At 37.9% G+C, this 16,013-nt stretch overlaps 1 protein-coding gene across 6 annotated transcripts in view; it reads left to right on the top strand.

Annotated features, from left to right (window-relative positions):
* OWL1 (DNAJ heat shock N-terminal domain-containing protein) overlaps positions 1–16,013 on the top strand; it is a 30,742-nt gene that overhangs the window by 11,051 nt on the left and 3,678 nt on the right. For 3 of the 6 annotated variants that reach the window (XR_603742.6, XR_015976483.2, XM_008788740.6), the window contains exons 6-10: positions 2,490–2,578; positions 4,826–4,910; positions 6,527–6,580; positions 8,377–8,457; positions 10,648–10,725. Coding sequence is in view for 2 of the 6 variants with exons in the window: in XM_008788740.6 (XP_008786962.4) it covers positions 2,490–2,578; positions 4,826–4,910; positions 6,527–6,580; positions 8,377–8,457; positions 10,648–10,725 (387 nt within the window). In the remaining 4 variants the exon portion in view is untranslated. The remainder of the gene's footprint in view (positions 1–2,489; positions 2,579–4,825; positions 4,911–6,526; positions 6,581–8,376; positions 8,458–10,647; positions 10,726–16,013) is intronic. The other 3 variants (XR_015976485.2, XR_015976484.2, XM_088718649.2) reach the window with 1 other exon arrangement.

The following is a 16,013-nucleotide window of genomic DNA, read 5'->3' as shown; positions in this document are numbered from 1 at the left end:
TAATGTTGCCTTCTTTTTATGTCTTAGTAGGTTTGCAGTTCTTAACATCCCACCTCATAGTTACTCACTTGAAATCTCATTTTCATTCTTGCTTCTTCCAACAAAAGTTTCAACATAGTAAGAATGCTAGAGAGCTGAAGTATCCAGAAATTCATGTCTCAAAGATGATATACTCAACTAAGCTAAGCCTTAATCCCAAACTAGTTGGGGTTTGCTACATGAATCCTTTTCTTCCATTTTTCTCTGTTTAGGCCATACTTTTTGAAAGATGTAACAATATCAAGTCGTTCCTTACTACTTCATCTAGCATGATTTTCGGTCTACCTCTACCACTCTTTTGTTCTACATGTATCAAATCACTCCATAATGGTACATCTCTCAGCCTATATTGTACATGTCCAAATCATCTAAGTCATTTTCTCTCAATTTGTCTTTAATTGGTGCTGCATTTACCTTGCTTCAAAAATGATATATATGCTCTAATTTAAAATTAAAGCTTGCATGTCCATATGAAAGTCATTTGCCCTAGTGGTGTTGAACATTCAAAACTAGCTATTTTATGACAGTGAGGCTGTGATTGAGTTCGTTCATAAGCTATATCTAAAATATTACGCTTTTATGGACATTGATGCCCATATGAGGAGACTTCATATTGCCGTAAGAAGAAAGATGAAAATCATTCACTAAAAATAGGAAAATGATAGGTAATAGTTAGTCTTATATCCAAAGTTTGAAATAAAACAACAATGGGCTTTTCCTCAATTCAAAATGACCTTACATAATGCTGCCTGAACTTGGCCTGAAAAAATATCAGGCTTCAAGCAGGGCCTAGGCTCGAAAATTCTCTTCAAGCTCTAGCCTAAGCCCGAGTCCAAACTTGAAGCCCAAAGGGCTCGATTTGAACTGAGCCCAACTGACCTAAGAAGTCAAGTATCTCAACCGTCGAGGGGAAGGGTAGGGGGGAGAAAGAGAAGAGGAGAGAAGAGAGCTCACATTAGCCATCTGTTCATTGCCCACAACTACAATCCTTATGCGAACCCTAGAGCCAATTTTGATTCTCTCTTAACCCTAGATCTCGATTTTGATTCTAATTGCCTACGTCGTGGATCCCCAACCCCCAGTCCCCTAATCAGCTTCTATGGCCTCCCACTAGGTGCTCTCCCCCTCTCCTCCCCCATGCTCTCTATCCCCTCTTGCACCTCTTCCTCACCAGCTTCTTCTACTTCCATAGCATCGAATATGATATTGCTGCTACCTTACCCACCTCACCATCCCTGCTGCAGATCACTACATCATCGGTGCCATCGGCGCCATTGGCAAGATAAGGAAGAGGAGATAAAGAGATGGAAATTTTGGCATAGGGAATGGACAAGAGAAAGGAAGACTATGTGGGGCTCTTAGACAAGTGAGGGCGTTGCTTGCGCCCATGTCCAACCCTACCTACATACATCATTAATCTCATCCCCTGGCAATAGAACTATGACTGATGCGTTGGATGGGTCAATTTTTGGAGAAATCTCATATGCTCTCTCACAAGAATTTTCCTTGTCCTATTTAGTTAGTCTCCCCATCCACCCACCCACCCCTCACACTTCTGCTCTTTCCTTCTCAGAACATTCTCTCTCTCTCTCTTCCCCCCCTCCTTCCCCTCCCCATCGGGCACCCTATGAGTGCACGTGTTCCCCATTTGAAGTAATATTCTTCTATCTCTTATCTGCTTCTCTTTCACATCTTATACAGAATGTTTTCTGACCCTCTTATGCTTATCTTTTACATAAAATGAAATAAGATCTGATTAATCATCTGGTTTGAACTGAAATTGGAACCCATTATAGCCTGAACTTTACATGGAGCATTATTTTCTTCATTTTTCATATCTCAGAAAATCTAATGTAGCAACTATCATTGATAAATAGAAATTTGATTTGCTCTCTTAAGCGCTTTAGAGGAAGTGATGAGCCATTTGCATTTAAATGCAAGCATGATTGTTCTAGTGCGTAGCTGAACCTTGAAGTTTTTCTATCAGCACTGGAAAAACTACAAGGTCATTCTGTTTACTAGGACTGCACTGTTATTGGATTAGCCACTTTCTCTTAAACTTGTATGAGGTTGTAATCTCTTGATTTCCTTTTCTTGATCTCAGCAATCTTTTTAAAGTGCTTCATTACATTGACCTGGTCATTCATGCTTTTTATGCTTATTTCTTTGTTGATCCATGTCATCTTTTTCATGTGATAGAGATCCATGGTCACTTAGGACTTTCCTACTGAAAAATATCAGTTTGATGCTGATACAATCTTACATATCTTCTCTGATCAAAACATGTTTACATTTTCTTGGTCTTTATCCTGTATTTGTTGCTCTTATGACGAATTATCATGAAACCTTCAGCATTTATTCTTTTTATACTAATTTTTGCTGGTCCATCTTGAGCTTTGGTGAGTTCATGTCATTGATTCAGTATTTGATGGACTTTCTCTGTCTTGCAGTTTGGGACGAGTTTTTTTGGCACATCAGGCCATTATACTTATCATTTTTCTTCCAAGTCTCATGGCAGAGTTGCTTGTAGGATTGGAAGGTATATGAATTTTTCTGATGCAGTTTAAATTAGATTTTCCTGACCAATTGTATGCTGTCCTATCTGTTATAACAAGATGCCTGTTTTATTATATAACAACATGGCTTTCTACTCTTCTTTTCTCTCCTACATCATATGCTCCTAGCCTCACGAGTTATACTGAAGTTCAATATGATTTAGCTGTTTCAAGTGTATAAAGTGTCAATTTGTGCTTCTTAGTCAATTCACTTCAACATTTCAAAAACTTTTATTGTTTACAAACTTATGACACTACAAATCCTCTCAGCTATCTGTTGCTACTTCTAATAACATTTTGTAAACAAACAAGCTATAACATAGTAACCACTACATGCTAATGTCAAAATAACATTGTGAAAGAAAGTAATTTCTATGATGTAATTTGTAGACAATTTTATTATTTTTCAAATAAGTAATAAATGCTCTGCTTGAAAGTCTCAATGATTAATGCATTACAGATGGTTGGTACTCTCCTACTTTTTAATTCCCATGTAAAAACTGAACGAATAGCCAACAGAGTGTATCTATTCAGAATGGGACTGTTGATTATATAATATTGACATGACTAGTTGAAACTCTGTGGCCCTAAAATGACCCGACCTGCCAGCAGGTTGAGTTTGCTGTACTTGTGCTTGACCCATGTGATTGATGGGTTGGATTAGGTGATTTATGTCAGGTTGGTAACTATTGTCTATTTCTTCTTCCATCAAGCTACATGTGTATGTAAAATGACCCATGTATGTATGTATGAATTGATGTATGTATGTATGGATGGTTGGATGGGTGCATGCATATATGTATGTATGCATGTATGGACTATGCTTCTCTTGGAGGATGATGGTATCTATCCCTTTCGAGTCCAAAATCAATAATGGGGCATTTAAATTGAAGATCCCTATTGCTGCTCATGATCTATACTACTAAAAATGTGTTGAAACCAATTATCACTTATTTTGGTGTTCTCTAGCCTATGCATCATGCAGAGACAAAAATGGATGGTTTTCATTGTACTAGCATGCTAAAATATATGATAAAACATTTAAGTTGAGAATCCATCTTATTGATCATGCTCTACACATTTTAAACATATATAGACGGAAAATCAATAGATTTAATGCTTAGATCATAGCAAAACAATTTCTCATATCATTTTAACCGATCATTTTTGCACTCACTTGATGTATAGGTTAGAGAATATGAAAAGATGATGTGGATCTTTAATTTGGATGTCTCTTTGTTGATTTTAGACTCGAGATGGGTAGAAACTTGTCCTCTCGAGAAGCACAGAGCCCATCTTTTATATATATATATATATATATATATATATATATATAAGACCAACATTTGAAACCTGAGATTTACTTGGTAGTCAGCTACAGCCGTACCTGGAATCTTGTAAAACTATGAGGTACAGTTTCCTCACATCCTCAGGGATGCTCGAAACCAATGTTCAGCTTTAAAAGTCATATTGGATATGTGTAGGACTTAAATATATGCCTTGTTTTGAATCCTGTTCTCTGTGATAGGATGATAAGGTGATCTTGTCACTCAAATTCTGATTTTTGTCTAACCTTGCGAGTGGAGATCCATCTTCATGTAGTACATAGGCCACCCTCTGCTGGTCCTGCATAACATGTACATGCCATTGTATGTCACAAGTTATATTAGATGAAGTTTGTTTGTGAATATTGGCATTCTAGTCAGCGATATCCTCCTAAATCTTCATCATTGTTTTATGAATTCATTTACTTAATATATTATTTTTTTTGACTGTTTTCTATTTTTGTAAATTATTTGCAGCACATGCTTAAATTTCATTTTCCTTAGTTTCCTTTCATCGTTAAAAAGGCTTATTGACTCCTTTAAGTAAAATCATTCCACTTAGTAGAAGAGGTTTAATGGATGAATCTTGCTAAGAATTATTAAGTTTATAGAACTTAAGAAAATGTCTTGCCAACATTAGATACATATGAAGAACTCTGATGAGCCTATCAAATTCACAGTATTATTTTTCCTTGATTGTAGAGAAACCAAGCTTCAATTCATTTCCAGAAGTATCAAATTATTGTGCTTGTTGATCTTTACGTACATTTTCATATTAAAAGACATGCTGCTAAACTATATCTATTTTTTTCCACTACATCATATTATCAAGGAGGGACTCTTTGCTGATTGAATAATAGTATGTAATGATATTTTGGTTCTTCATGTGTTAAATTGGACTTGCAGCACTGCTCTTGACTTTGAAATTGGGGGTGGAAGACGCATATCTGATTTTAGTACTGTACGGATGCTCTACAACATAGGCATTCAGGTGATTGAATTTTTGCATGCAATTACTTTTCTTTTTTCTTGTTTGTTTTGATGCTTCAGCCTACCAGTTACTCAGTTTTTTTCTGTCTTTATATGTCACGGATCATGTTTTGTGTTACTGAATTTGCATATCTAAGCAAGTTTTTGCATGCAATTACCTTTCTTTTATTCTTATTTGGTTTGATGCTTCAGCCTACCAGTTACTCTGTTTTTTTTTTTTCTTTCTTTATATGTCATGGATCATGTTTTGTGTTTCTGAATTTGCATATCTAAGCAAGTTGTTACATCACATGTATGGCAACTGAAATATGCATGTATAAAACATTATAATTGGAATGTTCTTCATACATTACGTGTAGACACTTAGCTCATGGATTCTTTTCGTTTATTACATTTGCGTAAGTCAGAAGAATGCATTCCTGGACCTTTGGGTGAATCCTGGGAACAACTGTAACATCCAACAGGTTTTTTGTAATTGCTGTTATAAATATCTCATTGACACATGGAAAATATCTATCTTCCATGATAGTTCTATGCTTCTCACTTCATGGCTAAAAGCTAGCCTTATTATAGATCAATTATTTATCAAGAACATCCTCGTCCAAAGGTATCTCATACTTTATATTTTGTCCAGACACCTTGTTCTTTATCTGTTTGCCTTTATCCATGTGTCTTACATCCAGAGCTTACACCATAGACTAGTTGATATCTTCCGAGTCAATTCCACATTAAGTCAAGAATCATAGCATGCATTTGGATGCTTATTTTTTTATCGCCTCTTAATAACATGGCACTCCATGTCCTTCCCAAATTGTAACATTTTCTCACAGCGCTGTAAAATATGATGAAGCATGGGATGTCTGTGCTGTAAGTTTTCAAGTATTTTGATCTACGTAATTGAATTTTTAGCAGCACAGGTTATTGTTGGTAAAAAAAAAAAAAAAAAGTCTTGTGAACTTATTGCCTCTCTTGTATGTCAGTATGTACTATAAAGTCTTTATAGCTTAATTTACGAATTCTTCCTTTTCGCCCTTCACTAAATCTCATCTGCAAGGCCTAAGGAAATTTTTGCTTCCTATCAGAAATCTCTATTTCCACCTAAATCCCATGACAAAGTGTTAGGCAATGGCTAGGGATCCTAGAAATGGTTATGGCACTACAATCTCAATGAAAAACGTGTGAGAATGGCAAGTATAGATGCTATTTACCATCATTCTTCGTAATTTTTTCCAGGAAAAGTAAATGCATGACAAATTTAAGGTCATAATTCAATTTTTATTCGATCCATTCGTGGAGGATATGGTGTTGAATTTTGTCTTCTGCCTCAGCTGTTGGTAGATGCATCAAATCAGCATTTCAGCAAGTTAGAGCCACAAACAATAGAGGATCAATATAAAATTCAGGACTGATTTTATATCTCTCATTTAACTGTTTTGTTTTAGTCAAATTGTTTTGGATTCTGGACTATAAACTATTTAGTTAACTGTTGATTGAGTTTGGTGCAACAGTCATCATGTATCTTCATTTCAGTAAGAAAAATCTTATTTTGCCAAGAACTGGATGGAGATGTCCACTGTTCCATCTGTTTTAAGTGTATTTGTTATAAATTTTCTGTAGGGAATCTCTTGGAGGTTTGAGTTACATCGTGGGGGCCAAAAGCTAATAATTCCAGTAAGTTGAGCTTTATCTATTCTCTGCAGATATCTACCTATCTGTCACATTTTTGCATTCTTTTGTTTGCTTGGTACGGTATGAAACTAAAGTGTGATTTGTGTCTGTATGGTAATATATGTATTTACAGAAAGTAACATACACATGTGGCACCATGATCTAAAGCACTAATACTTGTACATGAACTGGATCGGAGCTGTACCAGCACATGGTACACCTGCTGGTGCTGGCATAGCAGAAATGACATGTTGTACCATGTTGGGGTACTGTGTAGTACCCAGGGGCATAACAGTATCAATAGCTTACCTATATGGTATGGTATGGGATTGTATGACCAGTGCAGACTGTTACTTCAGTCCATGCCAATGCCTGTAGAGCTTTCTAAAAGTATCAAAGAAATAAACATTCCTTTGTCTTTTAGTTGCTATCTTCGGCCCTGTATCTCATATACTTCAACTAAATAGCACAAGGTTTGTTGCTTGAATTTATTTTATTCCTTTCGAGGACTTGGAAATTCATGCTAACTACCTAAAAAAAATTTCATCTTCCAAACGCTATTAGTTGGTCTGGCACCTGCCTGCTTAAGTAGAGATCATGTGTTGGATTCCACATTATGTGGTTCTGTGGTATTCTCAAATACCTATTTTGGAAATGGGGGAATGGATGTGTTTTATGTTGTGATCAAGGCATGCAGCAGGTGCATGAACAGTCTTGGATGCAAAACTGCTGGGATTCACAGAGAGACACAAATAGGTAGCATGGTCAAGAGCAATTTGTGGACAAAAATTGGTAGCATGGTCAAGAGCAATTTGTGGGTTGATCAAGTCCTGTGGGTTGTCACTTACGCTAACTGCTAGGCTATAGGGCTGAAAGGGTGCTGGCTTAGCTGCCTTGTACAATCTGAGTAGGACTTAATCACCTAAAGAAAAATAAAGCATTAGATCTTATAGACTAGTTTTCTGATGCTGATATATTAAGGACTTATTAAAAATGTCGCAAACTTAACTAGCTGACATCTCCTGGAACAAGTTATTAGCCAATGTCCATACATTTTTGTAGTGACATGAAGAAAATGTGCCCCTTCTAGGTAAGTCGACTAATGTCACAATTAACAATTATTATATAGGTTTCAACTTTATTACTCATCTGGATGCCTGCTGCATGATTATAATCATATAAGGAAAAGCAGTTCCAGAGAAAGTGATGAATGCCTAATAATTGCTCAAGTAATCTAGGGGTTTCTATCATGTGGTTTAAGGATGTTTATGATTCTGAAGTTTGACGAAGTTATGGAACAGCTGAAGGAAAATACCCAAAATGAAAATGTTCCTTGCTGTGACAAGTGAGAGCACCCATAGTTGGACCATGTTATTAACCGCTAAACAGTAAAAACTAAAAAGAAATAATATCTATATCATCTACTTACATAGTATATGTATTTAGATTCTTGATACATGTCAGGTCTCTTCCTCCAGTCAAAAAACTTATGTAACTCAGCATAAGCACAAGGCCTTATGGCACATACAAGAATATTATCTAATTGAATATAGTTCACCATGTGCAAATTTTTGAGATTCTGGCCTAGTTCATGTTTATTAGAATGCTTTTTTTTTCTTGATTTATATTGATTCTGTGTGACTTTGTATGTTAGATGTCCTGAATGTTTGGGATCTGGAGAACTTTTTTATCGTAGTTCAGATTGTGACACACCTTGATAGTTCAAATAGTTTCTAAATTTTCTATAATCTGTGCCTTATCAGTGTTTCACATATTTATCATCAGTTAAATACATACAGGTCTTGCTTTCCAGACAGCTGAACTCGTTAGTTGCAACCAGCACGCTGATAATACCTTCATCACTTTATTTTCTTCTGAAGGTTCTATATCTTTCTCACATGGCTTTTCATACTGTTTATTGCCTTCCACAATTTTATGCTCCCTTTCGCTCATAGCACGTTAGAAGATAAAAGTTCGGACAATATTTGGAGGGTAGTGTTGATTGTAGCATGTTAAGATGTTCCTTTGCTCCTAACTGTTTGGAGCTCTGTAGCATTGCTTTTAAATATTTAGCACTTTTTTCACATCAATGTTCTCAAACACGGAAATGTTCTGTTTCTGATTACGAGACATCAGTTAAGTAGGTCAAGCCAATGATAGATAAGTCATGTGAATCTTTAAGAGTTGACATCGGAATGCTGACCTATTGATTAGGTTTGGTTGCTTGGAGTGGGATTCATGTTCTAAAACCCCCCACATGACCTAACATGGCAAACCGATAAGCGTTGAACTTGATCTAGTGTAAATTAAGGTATTTGACTCAAAAATCCAACCCAAACCTGACAATCAGCTTTATGTCATCATTTTTGGTCATAGTTTTTAAGGGTTAGGTTTTTGGCTCAATGTAGGCAGTGGTTGCAACAAGAGACTGGGAAATTGGTGGGACTGCAAACTGGGATGGGATGGCAGAGTGTGTGATGGCTGGGTGGTAGAAGAAGGCTGATGGAAGGTGATGATTGGGATGGCAGAGTGGGGAGAAAGGGAGGGGGGGGGGGGGTTTAGGTGAGGGCTAGAATAGCCCCTACAGAAAGGATGGCCAGTAAGGGTTGGGATGGGCTGGAGAGTTAGAGGGCAAGGACGGTGCATCATTGGGATGGGGGGGACGGATGAAGTGGTAGGCAGCTGGTTGGCTAGGAAGAAAATGAGACAGGGAAAGGGTAAGGAAGAGAGGGTGAGAGAACTCTTCCCCAACTAGAGGTGCCTTGGCAATGATCTACCACCTTTCTCCAACCCCTCCACCCCTACTGTTGGTGAGCCTGCTTGGGTACCCCTTTGTGCTAGTGTCACTAACTCCATGTTGGTGCTTCTCCTTGTTGGATCCATGCTTTTCCTGATGTTGATGGGCCACATTGACGAAGGCTGGCCCCATAGTTGTGCCCTTTATTGCTAATGCTACATTACACTCCAGACTCCTTTGATCTGGCCAAGTGAACTTTAAAAACAGAGAGGCAGTGGGCTAAAGTTGACTAGGTGAGCTAGACTTACATTTTAATTTATATTTATTATAAATAAATTATGAACTAATATATATTATACAATTTATATGATATCTATATGTGAGTATATTGACACTGGGTTCGGTTGATTTAAATCTGGCCTCCCCAATTAAGCATCGTGTAATTGTATTTGGTCAAAATTGGGGTAGCTAGATCAAGAAGTCAACCTAATTACAACTTAATCAGGTTGGTTTTAGGCCAATTATTGACAACACTAATTTTCATGCTTATGTAGTTATGTGAGATGAGAGGTGACATTAGCTTCTAAGACAACATGCATCGCACTCATTTAAATTTCTCGGTTATCTCAAGGTTGGTATAATATAATAGTGAGAATGTGTTGCAATACCTATGTACTTTCTCATGCAGTATTAATGTTCGACAAGTACATTGTATTCTAGTGGATGACATTTGCATTGACTACAATGCTGTAAAAAAGTAGACCTGTTAGACCATTACAAGGAGATTATTAGATCTCAAATCTGTTTTTTTTATTGATCTTTTTTCTTTTTATTGCTTCTAGTTACAATACATCAAAAATGCATTCCTATTGTTTATTTAAACGTTCCAGTTGAAAGAATGGGCAGATAGGCTCTTAAAATTAGTCAAAGGCATCATCTTTTTTTTTTTTTCTGGGTAAGCTAGGTGTCACCCCTTTTTTACTAGCCATAATGAACAACTATTCATATAACAAACTATTTGAAAGTTCTTTCCATAGTGTGAGTGCACAATTATGTCAAGCAAATGTTCTAGCTGTTCTGCTGTTCAGTGGTAGTAGCTGGCTCTAGAAAGCTGGATATCTCCTGTAATTTTGACTACTTATTTTCTCTGAGATTCTTTAATATCTATGTGTGTGTGTGCGCGCATGGGCATAGAACTGTCATCCTTTGATTTCTGTGTGCGCGTGCATGAGCAATAAAGCTAATACTTCATAGTAACTTTTGTACTAGATGCATGTATTTTACCATAACCTTTAGCAAGGATGTAATTGTTGTTCTAACAACATTCTTGCAGACGTATATTGTGAAACCTTACTATCGTAGACGGGAGCGATGGAAGGCACTTGAGAAGATGGAGAAGTCATCAGTTCAGGTAGTTAAGAGGATCAATAAATTTTGTGTTGTTATTTTTTTTCTTGTTTCTTACATATTGTCAGAATCATGGTCTACCGTACCGCCCCATGCCATCCGGTACAGGCATACCATACCATACATGGAGGAAACTAGTACGAAACTTAATTTTAAGTCGGTACAAGCCCCGTACCGAGACGCACCGCCCTATATCGAGGTGTACCGACTTGTATTGAGGCATACCAGATAAAAATTAAGAAAAATTATTAGAGAGCTATTTCGATAAGGGGTATACCGTATCGGTACTGAGATTGTGGACCTTGGTCATAATGTAGAACTTAATCGAGTTACTATATGATTCATGCATGAAGATAAATGGACCAACTTGGAGTAGAAGCATCGATTAAACATGACATCCAACAAGCTTGTAGAATATCATTTTTATTACACTTTATTGATGCCTATAATGTACTAAATCCATATCTGCTAAGATTTTGCAGTCTTGGGTATTATTTCTAGATGTTATTATTAGATATAATTGAATGATATGCAATAATAATAACTTATATTGTAAACTCTAGGTAACCTGTAGTAAGTAATAATATTCCTCTGTTTGATGAAGTCATAAGTTTATAGTCCAAAACATATTTTATTTTGAATGATATGCTTCGGGTCTGTTAGCTATTTCAAGTTTTGCAAGACCTCTCTCATGATTTACATTGTTAAATCTTAGGTTCTTTTCTTCATACTATAATTCAAACTCAGGAGCAATTCTTATCATGGCCTTCAAAATATTGTCGCACGTGTATAATTATTTGTTATCCTATACAACATCTTTTGTATTGAAAAGTCAAAAGAGATGACCAATGCAAGGTCAGCTGTCAAAACATGGACCATTAAAGCTAGTTTGAGTACTTTTCTCTTGCACAGAGAAATCTAGTTAAAATCCAACATTCTTGTGTTTAGATTGATTATTGGGTTGCAGGGATTCAAAGAACACAAACTTTATGATATCCCTTTACTCTGATCCAAATTTTTAAGCACATAATGTCAACTAGCAGCTAGTTTGCTAGATTCTAGTGATTGACTGATTTGGTTGTTGAAGGCATGCTAATGTTCATCGTGATTTCGAGATTCAAACAATTGATTGTTTTGTGGAGGAGTCCTCAATCTTGGATAATGTGTCCATCATCATTTCAAGTGCTGACTTATGCCAACTGGCATGCATCATGCCGGGACAGTACTGTGAAGGAATCGTGCAGGCATGTGTTTAGTCACAATGGATTATTTGCGGGAAAGATCTTGGGTATATGTACACGACTAAGAAATCCAAATAATACCTTCTTGGCTAGCCTTTTTTGGTGGGGTTTTGGGTTGTAACAAATGGCATCAGAGCCAAGTTTCGATCTTGGGACTAGTGGGCTATGGGACAACCATTCAGGACCTCATCCAAAAAGGATAGTCGGAAGATATTACTCGGGTTCCTTGATCTAGTATAAGTACCCAAGATCTACCAATTGCATAGCTGATGTTAGACTAAACACACCCGCATGAATCCTCACATATTTTTTTCATTTAAACTCTAGCATCCTTGTCAGGCTAAGGGTTCAAATCTACTCAAATCTACTTATATGTACTACGGATCCAATCAAAAACACCACGATTAGCTCTTAGCCCAAATAGACTCGTATGCAATGTCCTCTAGTCCACATAGTCCATGAGTTGGGTTTGCTCTGATACTATTTGTAACAATCCATAACCTCATCCAAAAAGGCTGCTCGTCAGAAGATATTATTAGATTTTTTGACCCTATATAAGTATCCAAGATCTACCTAATGCATAGTCGACATAGGATTAAACACGTCCGCAAAGATCCTCACATAATTTCTCCATTTAAGTTCCGATATCCTTGCCAGGTAAAAGGTCTAAATCCATGCAAATCCATTCATAAGTACCATGAAGCCAATCACAGATACCACGATCTGTTGTGGTCAACTTTAATGGATTCGTGCCACAATGTCCCTTAGTCCACATGGGCCATGGTCCGAGTTCTCTTTGATACTATTTATAACGACTTAGGACCTCACCCAAAAAGGTTAGCTGAAAGATATTATTTGAATTTTTTAGTTCTTTATAAGTACCCAAGATCTTCCTATATAAGTACCTAAGATCTTTCAACTATGGGACTAAACACATATCTATACGATCCTCACATACCCTCCCATTTAAGCCATGATGTCCTTGCCAAGCTAAAAGTCTAAATCTATTCAAATCCAATTACAAACACAACGATCAATTTCTGGTCAACCCAAATAGACCCGTACTACGGTGCTCCTTAGTACACAGGTTATGCGCCGAGTCCGCTCTGATATCATGTCACAATCCAGGATTTCATCCAAAAAGTTAGTCAGAAGATATTATTTGAGTTCATTGGTCTTGTATAAGTATCCAAGATCTACCCAATGCATAACTAATGTGGGACTAAACATGCCCGCATGGATCTCCTCCTATTTTAGTTCTACCATCCTCGTCAAGCTAAGGGTCCAAATCTATTCAAATCCAAACACGAACACCATGTTTAGCCCGTGTTGTAGTATCGACAAGTTCATATGGGCCATGGATCGGGTTTGCTCTAATACTATTTGTCAACAAAAGGCTAGTCGAAAGGTATTATTTAGATTTCTTGATCCGATACAAATACCCAGGATCTATCCATTGTATAGCCCGATATGGGACTAAACATGCACCCGCATTGATTCTTACATCCTCGTTTAAGCTCTAGTATTCTTGTCAGGCTAAGGGTCCAAATCTATTTAAATCCAGTCATCGGTACCACAAATCTAATCACAAACTCTATGATCAGCTCGCGGTCAGCCAAAAAATAGACCTGTGCTGCAGTGTCCCCTAGTTAATATAGGTCATAGGCTGGGTTCTCTCTGGTACCATTTGCAACAATCCAGAACCTTACCCAAAAGTTATTATTTGGATTCTTTGGCTCTATATAAGTACCAAAGATCTACATGGTGCATAGCCGATATAAAACTAAACATATGTCCGTAAAGGTCCTTACATACTCCTTCCATTTAAATTCTGGCGTTATTACCAGCTTAAGGGTATAAATTCATGCAAATCTTCTACAAGTATTACAAATCTAATCACATGCACCACGATTTGCTCGCAGTCAACCCTAATGCGCCCATGTCGCAGTGTCCCCTAATCCACATAGGCCATGGGTTGGGTCTGCTCTGATAGCATTTGTAACGATTCAAGACCTCACCCAAAAAGGCTAGTCGAAAGGTATTATTTGGATGTCTTGGTCCTATATATATACTCAAGATCTACCCAATGTATAGCTGATGAAGGTCTTATATGTGTAAGGGCCCATGCGGGCGTGTATTTAGTCCCACATCAGCTATGCATTGGGTACTTATACAGAACCAAGGAACCCAAATATATATTTTTCGGCTACCTTTTTTGGAAGAAGTTCTAGGTCGTTACAAGTGGTATCAGAGCGGACTCAGCCTGTGGCCTATATAGACTAGGGGATACTGCAGCGCGGGTCCATTGGGACTGACCATTGGCCGATTGTAGTGCTTGTGATTAAATTGGAACGGATTTAGACCCTTAGACTGACGAGGACGCCGGGGCTTAAATGGAGGCAGGAGGGGTGGGGGGTTTGTGAGGGCCTATGCGAGTGTGTGTTTGACAAACCAAGTACTTTTTGGTAACCAGTACCGTGCTGAAAGAACTTTAAAATCCTTTTTATTCATTCATTGTTTGTTTGTTGTTAGGCCAAATCATTATGTCCTAACAACATTTGAATCTTGGAGTTAATTTTTGTTTATTATTTGTCGATCTACATGGAGGTTATATGGACTTGTTCTAGGACTAACATGTCGTTACAGACAGGGTCCACACATTCAAACTTTTTACTAATGCTCGTTCAAAGTCATGCAATTAATAAACAGATGATGAATATAACATAATTTTAGTCACAACTTCAGTTTCGAGGAACGATTGCGCTATGATAAAGATTCAAAATCTGAAAAAAGTCCAAAGCCTCATCAAAAGTTTGAAAAGTTGGTATGATGTGTGAAAATAAGTATTGGAGAGGCAAGATGATCCGAACAAGGGAGGTAGACATGTAGCTTTTGTCCTGATCGTGAAGCAAGAAGGAGAGAGAGAGAGAGCCGTTTGAAGAACAGTGGGTTTTTCTTTTAATGGGGAGACCCCTCACATATCCCGTGGCTCTCCCTGTTGCAGGGACTATTCCCCTCCCCTCTGGTTAACACTCCCGTCTCACTTCAAAAAAGAACTCCCCATCGTGAGACTCGGGCCATCACGTTGAGGCACCAGCTCCCCACGTCCCACGTCCCACGTCCCACGTCCATGCGACGGCCCCCGTGCATGACGTGGGATGGCTTGGAGAAAGGTTTCTTCCCCGCGTTCCACGTATTCGCAAAGGAGCCCATCCTTGCAACGGAACCCGTGCATGATGCGGGATGGCTCAGAAAAGAGGTTTCTTCCTCCCGCTTGTTGTGGCTCCCTGCGTCCCACGTATTCGCAACGCCCATTCGCTCAATGAAACTCGTGCATGATGCGGGATGGCTCAGAGAGGTTTGTCATGCATGGAACTCGGGCACATCAAGCTTCCCCCCACTCGTCGCGCATGGGACTCAACACGTCTCCCACTCATCGTGAGTGGCACGTCTCCCGCTTGTCGTGTGTGGCACGTCGAGCTTCCTCTTGCATGGAACTCGGGCTCGTCGAGCCCTATCTAACCGAGACGCTTAACTGAGAGCTCCCGAGTGCTGGAGATCGTCCTGGATCACAAGAACAATAAGTTGTAAACAAAAAACAATTCTGCCAGGTGCAGTCTATCATTACTAGTTTGTAATTCATAAAAGTTTCTTGAATTGGTTGTGAATAAATCATGGGATACATGCATAACCTGTAAATGATGTAATAATTCTTGATCAATTTGTTTATCGAGGATATTTTGGAGGATCGTACTGCTAAGCAAAAAATTAAGAACAACTCATTTTTTTCAGCAATGTAGAATTGTTACATTGATTTAAAGATCGTTTTTTGACCACAGGTAGGGGTTCATATATGCAAATTCTGTTGATAATACTTATTCAGGCTCATGCAGTGAATAAATGAATGATAAAAAAAATATGGACATTGTGCTATTCTGAAATATATAGTTGTAGCATGTCTACCATGCTATGCCCCACCAACAATTAGTAATTGTAATGAAAGATAATAATTGCTGGGTTGATTCTTTTCGGCATACTTTCCTTTATAGTT

Source organism: Phoenix dactylifera, chromosome 3, assembly GCF_051530095.1.
Source record: "Phoenix dactylifera cultivar Ajwa chromosome 3, Ajwa_hap1_PhDact_Kaust_v1.1, whole genome shotgun sequence".
Lineage (NCBI taxonomy): Eukaryota > Viridiplantae > Streptophyta > Magnoliopsida > Arecales > Arecaceae > Phoenix > Phoenix dactylifera.
Note: the sequence above shows the minus strand (reverse complement) of the source record. Positions and strands in the feature narration are given on the sequence as shown.